Here is a 24,815-nt window from a genome sequence, read left to right as displayed (position 1 = left end):
TCCAGGACTTTATGCAGGGATTTATCTTCGTCTCCTGGTTGAAAGAAATCCCAGAGTTGTTGGTGGCCCCGACCTTGGGCCATTTATGGACTGTGATGTGTAGGGAGTGGCTGGGCTTCCTCTTTGGTCCCTCACCAAATGTGCTTGTAGCCTCCTAATGCGCCTTCCTGTTGCTGTGTTCCCTATCCTCTTTGACCTCATAGCTTATGCCTTAGAACGTGAAGGAGGGTCAGGAGAGATACTTAGCAGTGAAAAGCACTGGTTGCTCTGTCGGTGGCTCTAGCTTCTGTTCCCAGCACCCACACAGCGGCTCAGCCATCTATAGCTACAGTTCAGGGTATCTGATGCCCTCTCCTGGCCTCTGAGGGCACCAGACATAACGTGGTGCATAGTCATACATGCAGGCAGAACACTTATAAAAACACATAAAAAGAAGGAGGTCTTTTCTGTTGTCTTTAGTGGGGTTCAAATCCTTATGTTTTGTCCCAGTCTTTTCCATGACCTAGATGTCTTAATGAAGTTTCTGAGCAGTAAGTAAGACCGTAGGGGAGAGCTGGGAGCGGCAGCTGGTGTTACTCGGCATCTTCCATGTGGGTCCTTGGGCCGCATGGCACTTGCGTCATTCCTTATAGTCACAGGAACTGCCGCGCACCTGCTTTACGAGAGTTAAATGAGCACAGAGGGGTTAAGTAACTTGACCCAGGAACCTAGTCCGGTAGGTGACAATTTCATCATGTGGATGGGAGGTAAGCCGGGGTACAGAGTAGGTGTCTGGGGCAGCCGCCACCTCTGGACAGCAGCATCCCCGCTGACTGCGGACGGGTGCTGCCGGGTCAGCTTCACCAAAGCTTATTTTCCCTGGTCCCTGCTGGAACCATCCGAGGGATGCTGTCCTGCACTGCAGGGTGTGGAAGGCAAGCAGTGTGCTCAGATGTAACGTAACATAGGCACTCCTCCACAGCACAGATTGGCTCTCCGTTTCCTTCCTGTCCTTACACATCTGTTTTCCTGTGCTTGGGCTAAGCTGAGTCTCCTTGGATGCAGGGCAGGGCTGTGTGGTCTGTAAGAGGGTCAGCAGAGACTTTGCCAAGTCTGGGGAGTCGCTTCACACAGCAGCTTCTCTCAGAAAACATCTGGGGAGAAGGAAGGGGGATCATTTATATTTCTACCCTCCTTACAAGAAGTCACAAGATGACTTTTCCTGTAATCTTTTTGTGCTCCTTTTTGTGAGGAACATCTGAAAAGTAAAAAGGATATGAAGATTGCTGTAGTGATTATTACAAGTCTGGTTTCAGTTTCCTGGTATCCTGCAGTGCCCCAGGGGCAGTTCTAGGCAGCAGGCAGCTCGCTCTGGGGCTTGCTACGCAGGTCTCCCCTGAACTGGAGCTCTCTCTGGTGACGTGATTGGGATGGGAGGACAGGGTCCTTGAGTGGCAGGGGAAGGGTAGCAGCAGCTCCATCCTGCCCGGTTCCAAACTCCTGGGAATGTACAGGGTTCTGGGGTTTGCAGCAGTCCATCGGCCTGTCCCAGGCCTTAGTAAGTCTGTCTTTGGCCTTGCCTCGATGGCTTCTTTCCTATTGAGGAGGGTGTCTCTTAGGGTTTCTTGATTGAAATTCCTTTTCAGGTAGGATTGTAGTAGTGAGAGACTGTCCTCTTGAGAGTCCTGTCCTTGAGCTAGTCCTGAGCTGATGGATGGCTCCTTCCCAGCGTCCCTTCCTCTCATTCTTCTTATTCCATCTGTTAAGGTAAGTCCTGGCTGAACTGTGAAGAACTCTGCTCCCAGTGGTCTGGACACTTTCCTAGACTTGGGTTTGGCCATCGGCACTGTTCTTGTTTTGCTCAAAGCCACCGGGCAGATCTGGAGCTGTAGCCAGGGGGTGAGTGCTGCTGCTCAGTAGACTGAAGTGTCCAGAGCTTCTTCTGCAGGGCCAGCAGGGCATCCGGCCAAGACGGGGTGGGGGGGTGGGGGGGTTGTGACCCACCTCCCTCCCTGCTCTGATTCCTAGAACCTCTCCAGGACGGTGGGCCAGATCCTGGCCAGTGGGGCCTGTGCCCATCTCTCAGCCTTACGGGTCTTCGTCTGTGACAAGGCGGGAGTTGGACATATGAATGGAGCCCTCAGTGCTTCCTGGCAGGCTTTAGGACTCAGGTGTGCCCAAGCTTTTGACTCTGGAACATGACATTCTTCTTTATGGAGTTTCTGCTCAAGAACCAGCAATTGAATTAACAAAATAAAACAACAATAAAACCCCTCAGTGTTTTAAGTAGTTTTATACTTTTGTGTAGGCCTGAGGCTGCATTTACCACTCTCCCTGGCCGTATGCGCCCCTTGGGCTGTGGGTTGAACTTGCCTGGTAGGTGGTATACTTGCTTTTTTATTTTAAACAAAACTAAGAATATCAGTGGATTGTATCCACCAATACAGAGTGAGCTGGGCAGCTCTAGAGAGATAGGGCCAAAGTGTGTCAGAAAGTTTCGTAGTTGGTGGTTGACTTTCCTGAGAGGGGAGACCTGAAGGCTCAGATGGTGATACCATCATGTAGGTTTTAGTTCTTTATTAAGGTGAAGCCACTCTGACATTCCATAAACTTGGGGACAATTTATTTTGGGGAGTAGGGAGGACAAAAGGTACCTCTTACACCTTTCCCACCGGGTTGGTGAAGGTGAGTGGTGTCTCCCTGAGACGTGCCCTGTGTTGGGAGGCCTGACTGACTCTACCAGAATGTGGCCTGTGGGCAGCTTGTGTAGGGCACATGTTCTCCTGGCTCCTTTGCCTCTGAGCTGTGTGGAACCAGGTTCCTGTGGTTCCTCAAGAGCCTTCAGGGTGAGTGATTGAGGGTGAAAGGCTTTTTGTTTGTTTGTGTCAGCAGTCCCTGGTTCTTCCCGTCCCTCCTGGTGTTGGTTGGCGCCGATGCTCTGTGTCTAAAGGGAAACCTGAAACTCCGAGCAGCGGCTTGCTTTGTCTTTGATTGGGAAACTCAGTTTGGGTTTGTGAACTTGGGCCAAGTCTTGAGGATTCCCACAGTTTTCCTCACCTGCCTGCTCTCCCAGCCCGCCTGGCAGTGCAGCTCGGGAACCTTTTCTGGACAGTTTTGCTCTGCATGTGGCCACAGAGAGAAGTCAGTTATACTGAACATGGACAGATAAAATTTAAAAGTTGACGTTAAGATTTCCTTTTTTTTTTTTCTCCTCATGCTACACATTAAGAAGAGGGGGAAAAAACCAGGGTCTTGCTGGCCTGGAACTCATCATCTTCCTGTCTCATCTTCCCAGTGCTAGAATCACAGATGTGTACTACTGTGCTTGGCTTGCCCCCTTTCCTTTTTTAGTGTCTTCTTTGGTTTGCTTTGTCTTGTTATTATTGCTTGTTTTTTGTTTTTTAAGACAGGGTTTCCTCTGTGTAGTCCTGACTGTCCTGGAACTCACTCTGTAGACCAGGCTGGCCTCAAACTCAGAGAAATGCCTGCCTCTGCCTCCCAAATGCTGGGGTTAGAGGTGTGTGCTACCACCACCTGGCTTCAAGTTTGTATGGTTTTGAAAGTAAGAATTAAGCGAGACTCACCCTTCATTGAACTTGTTAGGCATTGCTCTACTTGTTGAAGTTTTAAGTCCCATGGCTATCTTATAGCAGGGAGTAAACACTTTCATTCCCAAGTCTTCAGTATGGTCCATTCATAGAAAATCACACATCGTAGGCTGGTGCCCAGAGTTTTTCTATCTTGTTAACTATCCCAGGTCTTCCCTGGAGGTTCAGGAGACAGCTGTTCTCAAAGAGAGGAAAGCAGCAGTAGACTGAGTGCCCGTGAGGCAGGGTACTTCCTTCTTCTGCAGCACCTCTGCCTCCCCTAGCTGGTCATGTGCGTATAGTTGCTCAACCCTGGCCTTGCTAGCTCTGAGCTGTGCCTTGCATGTGTGTGGCACTGCTGGTGACCCTGATATGTTACTATAGATGTCTAAGCTGATGGAAAGTAAAAGTCCATAGGGCCGCAGAGATAAGTCGGTAGCTACAGGTCCCTGGAAGTTCTCTACATTATCGATAATAATAAAGCCAAGTAGGAAGCCGACTGGAAACAAGATACCAGACATACATGCTGCACAGTCTTACACTGTGCCTGAATGTAACATTTGAACAGTAGAAGCAACAGATTTGGGTTTATGTAAAATATTAAAAAAATTGTTGCTACATCATTAGCATAACATAATCCTTAAGAAGTATCAAGGAGTTCCAGCGGTGACCATATCCTCATTGTGAAGTGGCAACATTAATGAGTAAGGCACAGATTTTTTTCCTTAGAAAATTAAAAGTTTGTATTGTTGCTTCCGTGACTAGGTAGTTCAGGCTAGCCTACACTGGATCATGGGCAGCATACTTGATTGCTGTGTTTGTATTGTTGCTTCCATGACTAGGTAGTTCAGGCTAGCCTACACCAGATCATGGGCAGCATACTTGATTGCTGTGTTTGTATTGTTGCTTCTGTGACTAGGTAGTTCAGGCTAGCCTTCACCGGATCATGGGCAGCATACCTGATTGCTGTGTTTGTTGATCCCATGCTTCTTTTTACTGAGTGTTTGACGTTATTTTTAGCCTCTTTTCAGTCTCTCTATGCATACAGAATTTGCCTCTGATATCTTTGAATCTCGGAACTCTTCTTTAGGATAATTTTCCTTCTTTTGTTAAGGTGTGTAAGTCATTGTCTGAATTTCCTGGGTGTCTGCTCCCCAAGGGCCCACTGGTTGTTTGTGCATGGTCAGGGTAGCTGTCCACATGATTGTACTCAGTATTGGCTACTTGTTTCCGAATTGCAGCATCACCCTAGATATGTGTAGGTATGAGTTCCTTATGTCTTCTTTTATGTAGTTATGTTTTGTGTATCTGACTTAGGTTTTTCAATAGTTTGGAAAAATTTTTCCTTAAGTCTTTGGAATTTTCTTATTTCTATTTTCTCTTTCTGTGACTCAACTGGATCCCTTTTTATCTTATTGTGTCTCCTAGGCCTTTTTCTTTCATATTGTCTATTTTCCTTTTACTTGGATTTTGTATAATTTTTTAGCTTTTATCATCATCAGGTTGTCTTAATTGCTAGATTTTTTTCCTTTGCCAGACTTTGTGTTTTCAATTTAGATACTTGTATATTATGCATAGTGAGCTTTAGATTTATATATGTATATTATGGATATTTAGGCATTTTAAATTGTCTGGTCATATTTGATCCTGTCTTATTTGTAGTTTGTTTTAAACTTCATCTTTTATTTAAACAGTTCATGTAATGTTCTGCAAAATTGGAATTGTGTATATATGTGTGTGAATACATATATGTGTGCATAAACATGTGTGCACACACAAGTGTGGGCAGGCCAGAGGACAATCTTGGGTGTCATTTCTCTGGCACTTTCCACCTTTTTCTTACAGATTTTATTTTTTAAGTTGTATATTTGTATACAGGTGCCTGTGGAGGCCAGAAGAAGGTGTTGGATGCCCTGGAACTGGAGTTAGAGGCTGTTGTGAGCCACTCAATGTGGATACTAGGAGCTAAACTTGAGTCTTGTTCCAGAGTCGTAGGTGCTCTAACCACCGAGCTCTTCAGCCTTCCACCTTGCTTCTGAGACCGGGTTTCCAACTGGTCTGCAGTTCCCCAGCAGGGAGGCTGGCTGCAAAGCAGTCCCCCAGGGATATGTCTGTCTTCATCTCCCCAGCACTGAGATTACAACACACATCACCATGCCTGGCCTCCTCCTCCGTCTTCTTTTTTCTATTTATTTATAAAACATGGGGTTCTGGGGATTGAACTAAGGTTCTCAATCTTGCAAGGCTTTACTTTACTGACTGGGGCATCTTCCAGATCCATCGACTGCTTTAAAGTGAGTAATTCAGTAACATTTGGGATATGTGTAGGTTTGCACAACCATTGCTTCTGTCTCCTTCCAAGACATTTCTATCACCACAGAAGACACCAGAACACATAGTCTCCCATAGCCTTCCCCAACGTTAACAGCTACCAGTTTGTCTTCTGTCTCTGTGAGTTAGTAAGTCAGAACTTATGCATCTGATTTCTTTCACTGTTGTTTCTGAACTTCATTCCTTTTAAAGATTGAATGCAGTGATGTTTGGGTTGTTTCCTCGTAGTACTGCTGTGGACATTTCTACAGCAATACTGGTTCAGTTACAGTTTCTCTCTCTTCTGGGTGCACCCCAAATCTCATGACACTCCCTTCTCTGTCCACCAGGTTGTTTTCCATAGTGCATTATTATCTTATATCTCTAGGGGTGGTGAAAAAAGAAACCAACCTCTATACCCAGTCTGGTGGGTAGGGAGAGTCTGTTGATGTGCTTTTGACTTACGTTCGCCTCGGTGACGAGTGATCCTGAGCATCTTCTCATGTCTCGGCTGCTTGTCTATTTGGGCAAACGTCTCTTCAAGAGACAACTGTTTAAGGCTGAGTATGATAGTACATACGTATCATCTCAGCACTCAGAACAGATTCTTTTTCTTTTATTTGGCGATTATTTAATTGGAGTTGGTATTCCCTGTGAAATATGTATTGTTCAGTAAAGTGTCAACACATCAAGGTGGGCTGTGTCTCAGTGTTTACCATTCATGTGTCTGTAGGAGCCAGGTACATTGTAAAACTCTCTACTTGTGTTCCGTAGTTGTCTTGTTTGCTTTTGAAAGTGGGAATCAGCTTAGGATCAGACCTGAGCCGTGATGCTTGTGAGCACGGGTGCTGCTGCCCTCTTTGGCTCTGTAGTACACTCAAGGGGCCTTGCTACCCACGTCTTTCTGTTATTTTGGACACTTTGATGGTGTTTATGCCATTTGATGAAAAAAATTACATTCATTTTTCTTTTGTATTTCTCCCATGCATGTCATAGCACATATAGAGGTCAGGAGACAACTTTTGAGGTGTTTTCTTTTCTTCTATCATGCAGTCCCCTGGGATAGTGCTCAGATAGTTAGGTTTGGGGGCAAAAACCTTTGCCTCCTGAGCCGTCTTGCTGGCCCATTGATGAGAAATACTTCAGTGAGAAACTTTCACTTGCTGAGCTTGCTTCCACACTGTCCAGTCTTGTCTTCTGTGTTTTTCCGGCCAGCCTTTCCTGGTGGTGGTGCTCATGTGTGGCCAGTTGATTTTACTACAGAGTTTACAGCTGATTTTGCTGGCTGAAGAACCCGGTCCTAGCACAGGTTAGCAGCATGTCGGACACTGAAACTGCTTCACACAGTTCCAGAGCAGAGAACAGCGGAGAGTACCCTTCATGTGCCTTTGTGGAAGTTCCAAGTGTTGGTTCTCTGTTCTCATCATTGTCTTTGCTGATCCCTGTTGTGTGAAGGGCCTATTATGAGCAGATCACTGTAGCTCCTGAGACCCAATTGCTTGCTTTACCCAGACACACTGGGCTTATAGGGATGAGGGGAGGGACTTGAGGTATGTCTAGCTAGTAGATATGAGTGGAATTCTTAGCTTCTGCACGGGAGTCTAGGCTCTGTTCTTGATCCTGAGTCCGTGTTCAGTGCATTCACACGTGACTCCATAAAGCGTCAGTGTCTTCAAAGCTGTGTTTTCTGTGTCACTTAGCCTTTTGTTACTGTGACAAAGTTCCTGACTTAACAGGAAAGATTTATTGTGGCTCAGGTTCCAGAGTTCCCGTCCAAGGTTGGCTGGGCCTCTTTCTTTGGCTCAAGGCGAGGCCGAATATCATGGTGGTGCAAGTGTACGGAGGAGGAAGGGTGGCTTGCCTCATGGTAGCCAAGAGGGAGAGAGGGAGGCATTTGACCTCCCAGTATATACCCCCTCACTGACCTATTTCTCCAAAGGATTCTACTTCCTAAACTGCCTCCTCCCGATAATGTCATCACATTAAAAATTCGCCAGTGTATTAATCTATTAAATCAGCACTCTCATGATCTGGTCACCTTCCAGTCACTGGCTCCAACATCTGGTTGGACACTTCCAAATTATAGTGGTTCTCCTACTGACTTGGTCTTTTGGAGAAAGTGAGTGCCGTGAAGAATGGATGATGTGCCTTGAGCTGTTCCAGCAGGTGATGGGTAACTGTAGTGAACACAAGTGATGGGGGTTAGAGGTTTTAACTGCCGATACCAATTGAGCATCCTTTGGAATTGGTAGCCAAGGATGACTGGCAGGCAGTGTGGTGATGGAAAGTCTGAGACCTACCCAGTGGGGCTATACCCACCAGGAACTGCGTGTCCCCTGTCCGTGATCATTTTTGTATAGGAAATTTGTAGACATGTGCAGTGGTCACACCAGAACCTCTTCAGTCGGTTAAAGATGGGTGCTAGGCTTGCCCTTAACCACGACTGAGGACTCGCTAGCAGGTTAGATGTGCCCTCTATGACCTTGGGCCAATTGCTTTTTATGGGGTCTTGTGTGTCTCTTGCAACATTGCCTTGGGGCTAGGGCACACCTCTGACAGCACAGTCTCCTGGGATCGTGCCGCTTCTGAAAGAGCTGTGATGTTCCTAGAGGCCAGAGCCAGGGTCATCGTCTTGGGTCATTGGTGGCCTGGGCCTTGGGGTTGGGGACCCTGGCTGTAAGTCAGGTAGAACTGGTCTGGCTTCCTGGTTGAGCCTTTAATCCTCCTGGACGCTGTTTTTGCTCCTTTCAAGCCGTGGCCCTCGCCACTCTGTCATTAGCTGTGGGTGTTTCTGTGCCAGTCCCACAGCATCAGCAGGGAGCCACCCTTGGTCCTGGAGGCACCTCCTGCCTCATGGTTGTCCTTCCTCTGTGGTGGCAGTGGGCAGGAAACTGCTGCCAGGGTGGTAGCTGGAGGAACCAATGGCACAGATACAGGGAGCCACTGGGTATTGTTGAAGATGATCAGGGACTCTGGGAGTGTTTAATTGGCAAAGAACCACTAGGAGCATTAAAAAGGCTAATGTAGCACTGGATACAAACTCGGGAAGGCTTGGCCTGGCTGAGTCAGCTCTTGAGTGTCTTTGAGAGCCAACAGGTAGACTGGCTGACTGATAACGGAGAAGGTATTGAGTCTTTTTTTGTCAGCCTGGTGGTCTTTTTATGTACCTTTACTGGGCACCACCAAACTTCTGGCAGGGGGTCCACCTACACCCCAGTGACCTTGTTGTGGTGCCTGTGTGTTTGGGCAGTTGTAAGACTCACATCCCTTTGCCCTCTATTGAGGAGCCTGTGTTCTACTTCCCTGGAAGGCTGTACTGGCCTTGCTTGAGTACTCCAACCTGCTTTTGTTTGGACAATATAGGATGGGGTTCATGGGTTGTTGGTGAGTCTGTTGGGGTTCATGGGCTGTTGGTGAATTCATGGAGAACACAGAGAAGGGGAGGCGCAGCTGTGGGAATGCCCGGCTATGGAGCCGTGGTACTACGTGCACACCCTATCATTGGCAGAAGTGGGGTCCATGGCACTGTGTGTATACCCATGGGTAGGTAGGATGGAATCTGTGGGGCTGTGTACACACCTAGTTTGTGGGGGCTGTCATGGGCAGGTGCAGGGAAGTGAAGTCTGTGGCATCGTATGCACATCCTATCCAGACAAGTACAGTAGCATCCAAGGGGAAGGGGTCTTGAAGACTTACCTATTTGCCCTTCATTTCAGTTCAGTACAGAAGAGAAACCTCTCATGAGCTGATTTGGGCAGAAGCCTTCATTCATTTTGTCTAGGCCCTAAGTTTAGGCCTCAGTTGGCCTATTCTGATGAAGTGGGGTTTGGTGGGAAGTGAATTGGGGGTGCCCGTGGATGTCTGCCGTTTCCCTCTGCCAAGACCCTTGTAATATGGAGCGGGGTCTTGCATGTGAAGGTGACTCCTCACTCTGTGGAAAGGGCAGATAGCACAGACCTGTCGTGTTACCTTGGTAGTTGTTCCAGGGTGTGGAACATGCTTGGGAGGTGCCTGTAACCTTGGACTGAGAGAGAGGCTTTGCTGCCTTTGGTTGGCTGGCCTGTAAGTAACACCTCCAGGTAGGGTGCTCCTTCTGGAGAGAAGCACACAGCCCCGGGGAAGTGCTGGTGTCCTCCAGTGGGACAGAACATTTGACTTCCTTGTCATCTTGAAAACTTAGGTGCTCACTGTTGGTGTCTTCTGCCAGCCCTCTGGAATACTTGGGGGCACAAGGGGACTCTTGCTGCCTATCCTCTCTGTTACCCTAACCATGTGGACTCTCACAGAAGCTGTTTTTTTTTTTAGTTTTGCTTTCTATTTTTTAAGTCAGGGTTCATTCAGTAGCTTAGGCTGACCCAGAACTCGTGGAAATCCTTTTGTCTCAGCTTTCTGAGTGCTGGTTTTACAGGTGTGAGCTGTCAAGCCTGGCTTCACATGGAAGCTTTGCTGTGTGTACAGGGACAAAAGAGTGTTGCTGTGTTCTCTCAGACATCTGTGAATGTAGCTTAGTGGAGGTTTCGCTGGCTTATTCCTAATTATGACCTATGCCTTTGGCCTTTCCATCCGGACACCCGCTAGACCTTGCTCAGTCAGTATGACTTCTCAGAGTTTTGTGCGTTTCTTGATGTAATCTTAGTTCTTTTGGGCTTGTGTTCCCTCAGTATTGTTCCTTTTTTTTTCTTTTTTCTTTTTTTGGATTTTTCGAGACAGGGTTTCTCCCTAGCTTTTGGTTCCTGTCCTGGAACTAGCTCTTATAGACCAGGCTGGCCTCGAACTCACAGAGATCCGCCTGCCTCTATCTCCTGAGGGATTAAAGGCGTGTGCCACTACCGCCCAGCTCCTCAGTATTGTTCCTTTATCTCACCTCTGTTCTCTACTCCCTGTTACATCCATCAAGAACGTGGTGTTTATGGGTGCCCCCGTACTTCTTACTAGGCGTTCTGTGGATTTCATCTGACTATCCAGCTGGTGGGGATGGAAGAGAAGGCACATGTCTCACTTGTGTGTTTCTTGTCATTGTTCCCGGAGAACCTGCAGCACCCAGAAGGCTGGTGTGGTGGGTTGGGCCTCCCCTAGTGAGACTTCACCTGAAGTTGGAAATATCTTCTGTAACTGAATTTCTTTGAGGGAAACACTCATGGAATGAAGGGCACTGCCAAGCTGGTAACTGTGTGCCTGTCTGTCGGAGTTTCTCATGGGGACTTAGGGACACCTGCCTGGGCTCTGTGATGGATGGGCCTTGGCTCTCCGCTGGACAGCTGGAGGGTTTCTTGTTGGTTGGAGGGTTTCTAGGACCCACATGAATGCAGAACCCTTTTCTGGATTAAGTGTGGACTTAATGTGGTATCTGCTGGATACTATACCTGAAGTGCCCTTGGAGAGAGCAGAGCCAGGTGATTTCTGTCCTGCAGCACTGGGCATGGAAAAGTGCACTCCCCAAGTGTGGGTGAGCTGTCCCTGGCTCTTCAAGGACAGGCCAGACCCACAAGTCTATGCCTCCCTTGCTGCACAGTTGAGGATCCCATAGCCATAGGCAAGATGCTGCTGCTGCAGGTTAGTGAGGGGCCTCTGGGGCCATTCTGCCAGGGCCTGCAGGGAATTAACCCACAGGTCTGTGCTATGTGCATCATTCTTCCTGTCTCCAGTATATTCAAGGGGCATTTTTCCCTGAGCAAGTTGGACTACATTCTTAAAGACAGTACACTGGCTGTTGGTACAAGGGGCAGGTCCTGCAGCCACACCTGATCCCGGAAGCTCAGGTTCTGTGGGCATGGCTCTACTCATGGGATATTAGATAGGTCAGGGTATTGAATTGGGCACAGCTTGGGAGACACTGCTCTCTGTGATGTGTCTGTTCATGGCCAGCATTGCCTGATTTTAGCCTCCTGGGTTGCATTGGAAGACTTGATTTTTTTTTCATACCCCTCTCTCAGGCCATTGTGTACCTCTCTCTCTACAACTCCTTTTATCATCGAGTTTGAATTGGGAAGGTCGAGTAAAGCCTGGGGTTTGCACTAGACACACCTCAGGAACCTGCACAATCCATGATTGCCCAACGTGATGACTTGTTTTAAATTAGTGTGGCTGAGCGGCTGTCAGGAGATGTAACTGAGTGGTGACTTTTATGGGCTGGTTGCTTCTGCATCTGCAGAGGATGCCCGAGTCCTTGCGTTCCTGGCTTATGGGCTCTACAGACCCCATAGGGAGGAATGTGGGGCTCTGGGGTTAAATCGCTTCTCTCACCTGGAGGCTGCTTCTTCCTTAGGCAGCCCGTGTTAAACAAACGACATGCTGTCTAGAGAGAAGGGTGTTCAAATTACCTTGCTAGACTCCAGGTTGCCAAAAGGAAGCCTTCTGGGGGTATGATATATATTTGACATGTATTTGCAGTGTGTAATTGGAACCATGAGAAAGGTTTTTGTTCAGAGCTATTGAACAGTTTCCTTATTTTTTAAACCTTTGAATCTGGAGAGTGCTGTTTCTGAATTTCTGTCTGATAATGACTATAAAGGTTGAGAGCAAAGAGTTTCCTGTTCCAAACCACCTCCTCCTTCCCCGAAGCCCAGCTTTGTGAGTGCTCATTGCCTTCCTTGCCCAGGAGGTCATCCACAGAGGTGCCCTTCTTAGGAGCAGCAGAAGCGGGCCCAGCCTGTCTTCTCATGCCAGGCCGCCGCTCTCACTGCCTTGGTATGAATCAGTGGCCTTAGTCTGGCTTCCCTATTTTTAGATACAGTATCTGCCGTTGCTGTCTTTCCCAAGCCGTTCAGCTTCTTTCTGGGCCAGCCTCCACTTAGTGGCCGGCCATTGGTGGCCATTGCCTCACGCCACATGGTCTGTCGGCTCCCAGTGTTTGCTGTGCCTCTGTGGAGGATGCTTTTCATCTTTCTCAGCAGGAGAAAGGCCAGGATGCTGTCTCTGAAAACTGCTGACTGGGCTGCAGGCCAGAGGAGGGAGAGGTCAGTCAGGTCCTTGCTGAGCAACATTGGCACTCTGGCTGGCTGTAGGGCCCGAAGCCCTAGTGAGCTTTGCTTTCTGCTTTTCTAACTTAGAATTGTAGAAGAACACACGCACGGGAGGCCCAGCATGTTGTGACATCTGAAGGTCCTCACCCTAGCTGGAGACAGGCAAGATGTGAGTGTGTTCTCAGGGCCTACAGCTCCTGCAGCCTCTCAGGCAGTCTGGGTAGTTGGAGCCACCAGGTGTCCTCTGAACAGTAAGTAGGGTCACACCCTGACAAAGTCTGTCAAGGTGTCCTGTTGGTGGATATAGACCCATTCCTTGAGTTTCCTGTGACTGGCTATGTCAGTAGTCTCTGAAAAGGGCTAGTTTCCACAGTTATCTCACTTCAACGTGGGGACAGAAACCTGGGCTCCCTGGCCAGGCTGGGCACTGCGGTGGGTGTGGTACGTGTCTCTCCAGGGAAGCACCGAATCTGTGTAGGAGAGAAGTGAAGTGGACATGGAGAGTCCTGACACGGCTGCTTACAATCATCTGTCTGGAAATTGGTTTTGTCCTGTGGAGTGATACGTTGACAGCACATTCAGATTTCCCTGAGGCCAGAGGCTGGCTGGCTGGCCTTGCCCAGAGCGTCCAGGCTCTGGAGCCCCAGGGACTCGAGCTGGCAGTGACACCACATATACGAACACTGCCCTCCCACAGGTGCCACAGCCAATTTTCCTGACATTGTTTGCTCCCTAGTGGGCAGCCCTGTTAATTAACAGAGTGTGAATCTGAGCTGTATACTGGCAAACTGGGAGCAGTTCCAGGTCAGTCAGGCCTGTTTCAGTAGAACAGCTGACAACTTTTTCAGCATTGCCCATTGGATATAGGTAAGTCGAGATGATCGTAGTTATAATTCCTAGTCCACAGCAGCCATGGTGGTTTTCTTTTGCTGGGTTTATATTTAACCGTCAGCACTATATTTGGGGAAACATCGGGTGTGTACAGGAGTAATAGTCTGTCAGATACTGGGTTCGCTTCTGGCTTGATGCTTCCTGCTCCTAAGAGTGTGCCTGCTGATGTGCCTCTTCCCTGGGGTGTAGAGGAACCCTGTAGGGTATGGGAGTCTCTGGGACATACTTAGGAATGATCTAGCATGGGAAACAGGTTACCAAAAGCCAGTCCAGCGCCAGGGAGAGGTCCTGTCTTCACTGTTAGAAGCCTTTGTGCAAGCCCGTGGGAGGCCTGTCCCTTTCTGAATGGAGATGGGGGTCGGGTAGTTGGGAAAAGGAGGAGAGGAGGGAGGGGAAACTGATTGGTATGTAAAATAAATGAAAAAAAGTTATTTAAATTAAAAAAAAGCGTGATCCCCACTGGAGCCAGCCTTTGTTTGTAACCACAGGGTGTTTCTGGTTTGATGGGAGATGGCACTGGGCGGAGTTCTTGAAATATAGGAGCTGCGTCTGTGGATAGGGCCAACTGGAGATTGGCTGTGAAGAGACCTTGGGATGACCACTTACTGGGCCCACACTCTCCCCAAGACTTCACTGTAGCCACTTACATGGAAAACTGTTGGGAAGATGGGCTCTGTGTTGGACATCTAGAGGGACATCTGTCCCAAGTCAGGAGATAGGCTTTATTTGGTGTTCTTAGCAGGACCACGCTGGGTAACCTAGCATCTGCATGAGGCCGCAATGCACACTGCGTTGCTTCCCTTAGGATGTATGTGTCCAGGCCTCTTGCCCATCACTTGTCCTGTGCACGCTTTACAGCTTCCCTGAAATACCACAGCTATATGAAACATATTCCATCGATCCATAACTACGTTTGATATTTATATAGAAAAACCCTTAGAATCAAAAAAGTAGAGATTTGGTTTTATAACATTGATAGTTCTTCAAGATTTTTTTTTTTTTTTGGCCTATATTTACTCCTAGGTGCTATTTTCTGGTTGACAATCGCACATGCAGGAGATGGGTACCTCCCCAAAACACACCTTAGTGGTGCCATGACGAACTCCTTTGATTTGTCTGCCAGCTGTGAATCTTACCTTGATGGCCTTCAGTGTTTGTGGCCAGCTTCTGCAAGTAAGGGTGATCACTGAACCCCAGTTGCTTTGGAACCTCCTGCCATGTTACTGGATAGTCCTCCGTCCCTCTTTAGGTATGGCACTGGGAATTGAACCTAGGCCCTCACACATTCTAGGCCCCTATGGGCTCTCCCACTGAGCCATATTACTAGTCCTCCAGCCCTGTTTTAAACACATTGTTAAAGTACCAGTGAGAGCTGTCTAGCATTCCTTGCTGCAGAATGGCTATCTATCTGGGTGGGATCAAGAAATTGGGACTTTAGCATGCTCCTTTAGAAAAGTCCATTCACCTTTGCATTGTAAAAATCAAGTTTTTTCTTAAGTTTTTCTCTGTCGCATTTTCCATTACCACTTTTAAGAGTCTTTTAAAAATGAACTCTCAGTCTTCTTATTAAATTCCGGACTGTTGGGGTGGCTTAGATAAAGGCATTTACTATCAGCCCTGACAACCAGAGTTTGCTCCATGGACCTCACGTGGTGGAAGGAGAGAACTAATTCTGAAGGTTGTCCTCTGCCCTCCACACGTGCACGGCACTCGTGTACCCATCCACAACCCTCCTACACACAGTAAATACATTTCTTACATGATTCAGTAAATATAATGTTTAACCTTTAAGAAGCGTTCAATCTTTAATAGGCAACTCTTCACAAATACATGAATACACAGAACAGATACAGTAACATTTGTTTTTATTATTTTTTGTGTGGTGTGTGTATGTGTGTGTATGTGTGCCTGTGCACACATTATGTGTTTTTGTGGAGGCCAGAGGTCAATTTTGGGTGTCTTCTCTATTTATTTTGTTTTTTGTTTGTTTGTTTTCCAAGACAGTTTCTCTATGTTGCCATGGCTGTCCTGGAACTTGCTCTGTAGACCAGACTGTTCTTGAACTCACAGAGATTCGCTTGCTTCTGCCTTTTAGGTACTGGAATTAAGGGCGGTCTGGAATTGCACCTATTTGACGAGATTAGCTGTCCAGCAAGTCCTCTTATCCTGGCCTCTCCAGTGCTAGGGTTACAAGTGTGAGACACTATGCCTGGCTTTTTACGTGTGGACTGGGGATCTGAACTTAGTTCCTCAGTGTTGATGGCAAGCACTTTATTGACTGAGCTGTTTCCTCAGTCCTTATTTAATCAATTATTTGTGGGCATATGACTGTTGTGCACAGTATAATTTTCCTTATCAGTTCTTCCCTTGAAGAATACCCAGGTTGGTTCTATAACTTAGCTGTTTTGGACAGCGCTGCAAATAAACATTGATGAATGTGCTGGACATGGTGCCAGACACCTTTAATCCCAGCAGTTGTGAAACTGAGGTAGGCTAGCCTAACTTGATCTACATAGCAAGTTCCAGGCCAACTAGGGCTACACAGTGAGACCCTGTCTCATATAAAACAAAACAAAAAACGTTGATAAACAAGTATCTTTGTGATATGTTAACCTAGGTCCTTGAAGAAAATACCCAGGAATGCTATAAATTTAATGTTCCAGCATTCTTGAACACATCTTAAAATGCTCTCACCTCCTTATATCAACTGCTGTGTGTGTGTGTCTGTCCGTCCGTATGTATGTACGTCTCTTACTCTGTCTCTGTGTGTGCATGTATATCAGTTACTTGGTTGAATATTTCCACCAGAACCAGAAGAAGAATTCATGTGTCTTTATCTCTTGGCTACTATAGACGTTTCAGATGGTGAAACAGATAATCCTATGCACACAGGACCACTAGGACTGGCTTCTGTGTCTGGATCCTCAGCCCTGGGACTTCCAGGGCCCCTCTCTGGTCCAGGCTCTGTGGTGTCTCCACCCTTTCCTGAGGTTGTTGAAATCTTGTCCTGTGGCTTCACATCCTTCTGCCTCACTTGTGGGAGTCACCATCACTCTCCATAAATGCATGACCCTTTCTATCCTGGTGTGAGCTTCTGAGATTTGCATGCTCTTGGTATGGCCACAAACTTGGGAGCCTGGTTGTGGTTATTGCTTTGAAGAACCATCATTTCTTTGTGTGATTCTTAGGAATCTCAAAAATACCTCTTTGCCTTTGAGCTGGTAGACTTCTTTCATTTCAGGGGTTTGTTCTGAGCAGATTTTGGTTTTTTTCTTTTTTCATTTTTTAAATTGATTTTATTGAGCTATACATTTTTCTCTGCTCCCCTCTCTTTCTCTCCCCTCCCCTTCTACCCTGTCCCATGGCCCCCATGCTCCCAATTTACTCAGGAGATCTTGTCTTTTTCTACTTCCCATGTACATTAGATCCACGTATGCCTCTCTTAAGGTCCTCTTTGTTGTCTAGGTTCTCTGGGATTGTGAATTGTAGACTGGTTTTCTTTGCTTTATGTCTAAAAACCACTTATTGTGAGTAGGTATGATATTTGTCTTTCTGGGTCTGGGTTACCTCACTCAATATGAGTTTTCTAGCTCCATTTATTTGCCTGCAAATTTCAAGATGTCATTTTTTTCTGCTGTGTAGTACTCCATTTTGTAAATGTACCACATTTTCCTTATCCATTCTTTGGTCGCAGGGCATCTAGGTTGTTTCCAGGTTGCTGCTATGAACATAGATGAGTACACGTGGTGCGATTGACAGGTTTTGATTCTCGTAGGCCTGTGCGTGGCCTGTCTCTGACCCTGCCTCATGATGTGCCACCAGCTGCTCTTTGCTTTTGTCTTCTGCCAGTTGTCACAGTGATCCTGAAGGCACTGACCTACGAAGAGAAGCGGGGCGCCTGCAGCGTGGGTGCCAACGTCAGGGATGCCGCCTGCTACGTGTGCTGGGCTTTCGCACGCGCCTATGAGCCTCAGGAGTTGACTCCTTTCGTGACTGCCATTTCCAGGTAAAGCCTGTTGGTTGTGCTGAGGGGTGATGGTGACATGAAGGAGATTTACCTCAGGCAAACGTCCCATCTGCCTTGAACGTCTCTCCTCAGATAACCCGTTCTCAACAACTACCTGCCAGTCCCAGCATTGCTGGAATCTTGTGGACTGGGACATGATGTGGGATTTCCCTCTGTGTGCTATGATTACCATTGATTAATAAAGAACTGCTTTGAGCCTATGACAGGGCAGAACAGAACTAGGCAGGGAAAGCTAGGCTGAATGCTGGGAGAAAGAGGGCAGAGTCAGAGAGAAGCAATGTAGCCCTACGGAGTCCGATGGAACTTTGCTGGTAGGCCTTTGCTGATAGGCCACGACCTCGTGGTGATGCACAGATTAATGGAGATGGGTTAAATTAAGATGTAAGAGTAAGCCAATAAGATGCTAGAGCTAGTGGACCAAGCAGTTTCTGTGTGATTATTTAGGGGCTAAGCAGCTGGAAACCAACAAGCGGCCTCCTTACAACAGGGGCAGGATCTGCTGGGTGGGGAGATAGGGTTCCAAGCACCACTGTCCAGGAAAACAAATGGGTTCTGGATCCCACTTCAGGGAGATGCCATGAAACCGAGTAAAGCTCAGTCACTAGAATACCATGGAACCCCTTCTGCTAGTGACTCTGGAGCCTCTAGCAGCTGTCCCACAGTGTGCTGAGGATAGAGCAAACCATAGGCCTTGTCCTAGTGAGCATGAATAGACTTCGACAGAGAGGACCCATTATGATGTTCACACCATGATAAATACAATGAGCTGCTTGGCATCCTCCCTTGACTTCTCAGAAAGGAACAGAATGAAGCTCAAACTCAAAGAAAGTTGGTTCCCCCTCCCACCCCAGTGTTATGTGCCAATTGCTGCTCAAAACTGAAGAGACACTTGTACTGAGGACCCATTTGTCCTGCATCTTTCAAAGGGATAGGAAAAAGAAAAAAAAATACTGAAAGTCAGGCAGAAAAGCCCTGGTACTATCCCAGAGGCATGGAGCTCCAGAAGCCACTAAACTCGTATTTAGAGCCTACAGACCCAAGCTACTACCCCTGCACGTTGGACTGTACTCTTCCATGGCCAGAGGTACTGGAGTCTGGTGACCCAGCACCCGTCACTCCTCTTCTAAGGGTGCTTCCGTGCTTCACAGAGGTCTCCGATACTGTTTATATCACAAGTTGCTGAAACAAAGTGCAAGTCACACAACTTAGGAAATCAGGACAGACAAAATCAGCCTCAGAAAAAAAAAACAGATATTTCTACATTCCAGAACTCTGAAAGTGTGAGCCTGGACCCCAAGTATCATCCCCATGGTGCTACTCACCCCCTCACCTCATTCTAAGGCACACCTCCAGAATATTCCTCCTGGACATCTCAATTGGAACTCCCTGCTATCAGAAAGGAGCATCTCAGGACCTGCATCATTTTATGGGGCATAAGCACATACTGACGGTGTACCACTCATAGGAACATGACGTAAGCAGGATTACCAGGAAGCTTGCAGGAGCCCAGGTGCACAGCTCACGGGGAACATGACCTAAGCAGGATTGTCAGGAAGCTTGCAGGAGCCCAGCTGTCCAAGGTCTTCTGCTGAGCTTTGGGCCCTATCCATGGTGGTGACCTCTCTGCTTCCTACCCGACTGCCATACAGATGTGACCTCTCTTTGCTGTTTATGTGGCTTTGAAGGAGGTTCTTGCAACTGCTTTCTTGTCCTTTTCTTCAAATTTCTGGCAGTATACAGTATAAGTAGAAAAAAGGTTTTCCCCTGTGCTCAACTGTCCCAGAGCCGGGCAGCTTCTTCAGATTGATGTCCTCTTGCTTAGCTCCACAGGGCTCTCTCAGGTGGCTAGCTGTGGTCATTGCCCAGTTTTTTCCTGAGGATGAAAAGAGGATAGAGCCTTAAGCAGGAGATAGGTGCGAGCCAGGTGTGACCCTGTCATGGCACTGATGAACGCCAGATTGTGAAGGACTGGGAGGGACCTTGGCTTTGATGTGCAGGAGCCTCCTGCTTCGAAGTGAAAACAGTCCTTACAGATCCCACTTAGTTGAACAGTTTTGATCAGAAGAGCAGCAGACTTACAGAATGCTATGCCATGCCCTTCCACCTCTCCTGATCCAGGAGGTAGGAAGGCAGGATGGCCTGATGGAGGAATCGGAGTGATGCCAATGGGTGCTGGCCTGCTGGCTTGGGAGCATGTAGCCATGTGGAGAGGCAGTGCGTGGCTATCTTCCCATTCTCTTCTGTTAAATGTGGGTACCAAGGCCATGCTGCTGCCTTCTGAAGGTAAGAGGTACAAATGAGAGGTTCCAGTCAGCTTCCTCATGATTGGGGGCCCCGTGGGGCACCTGGTCCAGAGTGAAAAGCCAGAGTTACCCAGTTCCCACCAGAGCGCCTGTCTTCACTTAGTGTTGTAGGACTCTGCCACAGCCCCATTGAGCTCCGGGTGGGCTTTGTAAAGGACATGAGCAGTCTTTGGAAAACATGGCTGATAGGCATGAGGCAGCCCTGAAGTCGGCTGCTGTGACCTGGTGTTGTGGCTGCAGGTGGAGCTTTGGGCTCTGTCCTGTCTTCTCTAACCCTAGCTTCTCTCACACACAGAACAGTACGGTGAGCAGCTTCCATAGCTGCTAAAGGAACTCGGGACCTTTTGTTTCGGGGTTGTCCTTTCCTGCTCAGGGAAGAAAAGGGTCCCTCCCATCCTTCAGTCTCCTGGCAGTTCACCAGTGCCTGGTCAGGGTCACACCTAGTGCTGCACCTGTCTCCTCCTCAGCGTTCCATCCCCTTTTCATTCTCAGGAAAAAATGTACACTGATGCACACTCGAAGGTGGCCAGATTGAGCGTGACCTTTCCAGAGCTTGTGTGGACTGCGGTTGCTGAGTGTGAGGTGTCCCATGGGGAGATGTGAGGTCCTCTTCCTGTTGGGTTGAGATTTTGGGTGTGGTGTGGAGAACGCTGCTTCTGTCGGGACTCTGGGTGAGCACAGAAGTGGCCTTAGCTTTACCCACAGCTCAGTCTCTGGAATGACCTAACTTTCCTGGCCCGGGAGTAGTTGGTATGCAGCCGTGTCTAGCTGTAGTCTTTAGAAACTCTTGTGTTTCTTGGGCCTAGGAGAGGTTGGACTTGCTGACATGTGGGAAAAGCCCGAGGGGTTGATGAGGAGCTCATGCCTGTGTGTTCCACATGGAAACTTCAGCCGTCTGGCCTCAGGACTGCTGGCTGTCTCTCTCACAGCCTCCTGCTTCTCCTAAGCTGGCAGTCAGCTGCTCTGGAGTTTCTTCTGAGAAGGCTTCTCTGGCTCCTTTGCCCACACCTGCCTCTCATGGGCAACAGTGCCCTTTGGAGCTGAGCTGCTGCAGGTTTCTAGCCGGTCAGACAGGTTCTGAGCAACTTGTGCCTGGCCCTTTCTGGCCCATCTGACTCCAGGCATCAGTGGGGGAGGGCACCTGGTGAGTCAGGTGCGCCAGTGAGCTTGGGGCATGCACTACCTCCCGCCTGAAGCTCTGTGTCTGAGTATCGGTCGGGTGTGCCCTGCAGACTTGCTTGCAAGGTTTGTCATGGGTGACCATGCTCTTTAATTATCAGGTTTTAAGCCCATTAATTCCAGCACATGATAAAATCTTGGTATCTTTACTTTCACAAACCCCTCCGTGTATCCTGTAAAAGTGCAGTTGAGATCCAAATATAGTTCCCAGAATAAACAGAAACATCTGTCAGAAAGAACCAGGGAGGCCTTGGTGCCCGATACAGAGGTAGCCACTAACCCTTTCTAAGCTTGGCCGAAGAAGCAGGATCAGTTGTTCTTCCCCCTCCCAGTGCTGACTCTGCTTTGAAAATGTTAAGGGCAAATTTTTATCGTTTTGAAATAGTTTTGATCGACTCTGAAAACCATCTTTCCTTGGCTTTGAGCAAACACAGGTGGAGAAGGTCTGGCTGTTCTGTGCCACACACCTGGCTTCCTGACAACCCCAGTGCAGTGGCAGCAAGATGTGTAGCGAAAATGCACTGGGATGGCTGTCTATCACCTAGATGAGTCTTTCTAACCAAAGTCAGGATCTGATCTACAGGAAGCAAAGAAAGCAAACCTGCTGCCGCTGCCAGGGTGCTCTGCCTGTCACCTTCTAGTGATTGCCTCACCTGAAACTCTTTTGTAAGCTGAGCTCCTGTTGACGTTCACTCCGCCCAGGCACAGGCCCGCCCATGCCAGGGGCAGCTCCTGACTCTCACCTCCACTGTGCAAACCGGCCAGGCAGCGTGGGCTGCCTGTGAACTGCCTGGGATTGGCTCTGGAGGATCTCTTCCTCCAGGGCAAGATTGTCCTGGAAAAAAAAAAAAATCAGGAAATAGCAAGCATTGCTCAAAGCTATGTCTTGGTCTCCTCCGCCTCTGAATGGCCCAGCTCTCAGAGAAGGGAAAGCTGCTGTAGCCAGGACGGGGCAGCAATCAGGCTGTGACCCCAGAGTACATGAACCTTCTGCTTACGGCTTAGGGAAATTCAATTAAACACAGGGCTTATATTTTAATGCAATTTACAACTTAAAAAGCCACAGATGGACGATGAATTATTATTAGTCTTCTCTGCGTCAGTATGGAAGTGCCATCATTTGCCAGGTAGCCGCAAGTATGCTTGCTTTTGAGTGCTACATAGTATCATACAAATGAAAAAAAGATGAGTTTGGGGTAAATGCTGTTCTCACGGCACATGCTGAACTGAGGGATAAGACTGTGGGAAAGCAGAGAAGCAGGCTGAGGCATGCCACTTTCCCTTGGCCTGAAAAAGGGTCCCTTCCCGGTGAATCCTGGTGAGCTGTCACACAGCTTCCCCAGGGAAGTCAGGCAGGTGGGCATACCCACCAGCACTTCTCTCAGATGGTGGGTTTCACCGTGGGTGCCAGGTGTTGTAGTGACATTCACACAGGGTCACCCTGCCGAGGATGACTGGGGCCCAGGCGGAGGTTAGTACGCATGAAGACAGTGATGTAGGAAGGTGATTTCCTAACCCTTTGCTCTTGAAACATCTTCGTATATTTAAATACTGCAGTCTTGTTCTAAAGTTAGGAAAACAGTTTTAAGGAAGCTAATCCGGAGCTGGAGAGTGGCTCAGTGGACAAAAGTACTGGCTGCTCCTCTAGAGGACTTGAGTTAATTCCTGGCCTTCACGTGGTAGCTCACAACTGTGACTGTAGTCCCAGGGAATCTGAAGCCCTCTTCTGGCTTCTTCAGGCTCAGCACACAGGTGATACACAGACACAAGCAGACACACACACAAACACACAAATGAATAAAAAGTTAAAAAAAGATTTTAGCCCAGATTAAAGTGTTTAAACACCTTTACTCGTAAGTGCATGCAAATTTGTTTTAGTTAACCTGAAGGTGTTACTTACAAAGCAGCATTTTCCAACTATTGTTACATCTACTTCAGTATAATCTCAAGTTTTATGAAACATGTAAATTCTGATTCATGCCTATAATCATAGCACTTGAGAGGCTAAGGCAGGAGACTCACCATGAGTTCAAGGCTCACCTGGGCTACAGAAAGAAAGACTGTCAATGAAGCAGTGACTTTTAAGGCATTTAATGCTCAAGGAAAAGCTAACTTGATGGTAGTGTAGGAGGCTGTTGCTTCTCATGGCTTCTGATACCTGCTGCACATGGGTTTCCTCTGATGAGAGTCCTGTAATGGACTCCATGTCCCAGTCCTTCTGACTTATGGCTCATTTTACTTGCTCACACCTTGGAGAGGTCTGTATGGAACAGCCTGTGTATGTTCACTGTCAGAGACCAAGAGGACGGTCACCAGCAAACTCGCTGCCTTGAGAAGAATAGTTGAAATATTCCTGTGCTCTGAGGAGCGTGGTAACTGGGGCTTTTGTGAGCACACAGACCTGTCAAGGTGATTGTGGGAAGGATGGCCCCATAAGGAAAATTGTTGGGCAGGCCTGCTGCAGCTTCTCCCACTGGATATGGTCCCCATGGGAGGAGCTGCTACTTGGGGCTTCTTGTGTTGGTGCTGAGCACAGGAGAGATGCCTTCATTTACGTGTGCAGTACTCCCTTGGCCTCCCACACACCTGAGAAGGACAAGTGGAGTTGGGAGAAGGCCCTAGTAGGGGTTCCCCTAACTCTACCACCTTATCAGGTCTCATCTGCAGCTGTAAAGTTACCTAGTAACCTGTAGAAAGTGTTTTAGGAAAAAGGTGAATTGGGTACAGCCTTGTCCCTAGGAGGAAGGAAGTAAAACATTGAAGCTAAAGCTCAGGTCAGCCTCGCTCACTGCATGCTCACTGCATGCCCACTACATTCCCACTACATGCTCACTGCATGCCCACTGCATGCCCACTACATGCCCACTACATGCTCACTGCATGCCCACTGCATGCTCACTGCATGCCCACTACATGCCTACTACATGCCTACTACATGCTCACTGCATGCCCACTACATTCCCACTGCATGCTCACTGCATGCCCACTACATGCCCACTACATGCCCACTACATGCTCACTGCATGCCCACTGCATGCCCACTACATGCCCACTACATGCTCACTGCATGCCCACTGCATGCTCACTACATGCCCACTACATGCTCACTGCATGCTCACTGCATGCTCACTACATGCTCACTACATGCTCACTGCATGCCCACTACATGGTTGGGAAAGTTGAGAATGAGGTCGAGAAAGACATACTTGGCTGGTCCTTGATCCATAGGTCTCGCACCTTGCTGTTTCCTGAGAATATCCCTGGGGCTTCTCCTGGACCAAGGAGAGAAATCCTAGATGGGGAAATGCTTCCCTGAGAAGGGTTCCCCTTGAGGATCGGACCCATGGCAGTAACTGATGACTGCAGGAGAGGTGAGAGACACGAGATGTGGAGGAGCAAGGACTCTCTAGATTCTGACAGTAATAAAGTTTGTTATATAAGAAAAAGACTTAGTTAAAACCTGTTGGGTGTCACGAGAGCCTGGGGAAAGTTGGTTTGGTGTGGTGGTATTGCTTCTGGCTCTAGAAAAAGTTGAGACTTAGTTTCTGTGGTGACTGCTGTAATCGGCTGACTGCCT

The 24,815-nt window shown here is 48.0% G+C and overlaps 1 protein-coding gene across 1 annotated transcript in view; it reads left to right on the top strand.

The window, feature by feature from the left end:
- The window catches only part of LOC121444067 (tubulin-specific chaperone D), a 147,584-nt gene that overhangs the window by 65,110 nt on the left and 57,659 nt on the right, over positions 1-24,815 (top strand). Inside the window, exon 14 of the mRNA XM_041645813.1 lies at positions 17,579-17,735. Within this exon, the coding sequence (XP_041501747.1) occupies positions 17,579-17,735 (157 nt within the window). The remainder of the gene's footprint in view (positions 1-17,578; positions 17,736-24,815) is intronic.

Source organism: Microtus oregoni, unplaced genomic scaffold (genome assembly GCF_018167655.1).
Source record: "Microtus oregoni isolate MIOR12 unplaced genomic scaffold, Mior012 000117F_ref0000505, whole genome shotgun sequence".
NCBI classification, from domain to species: Eukaryota; Metazoa; Chordata; class Mammalia; order Rodentia; family Cricetidae; genus Microtus; species Microtus oregoni.
Note: the sequence above shows the minus strand (reverse complement) of the source record. Positions and strands in the feature narration are given on the sequence as shown.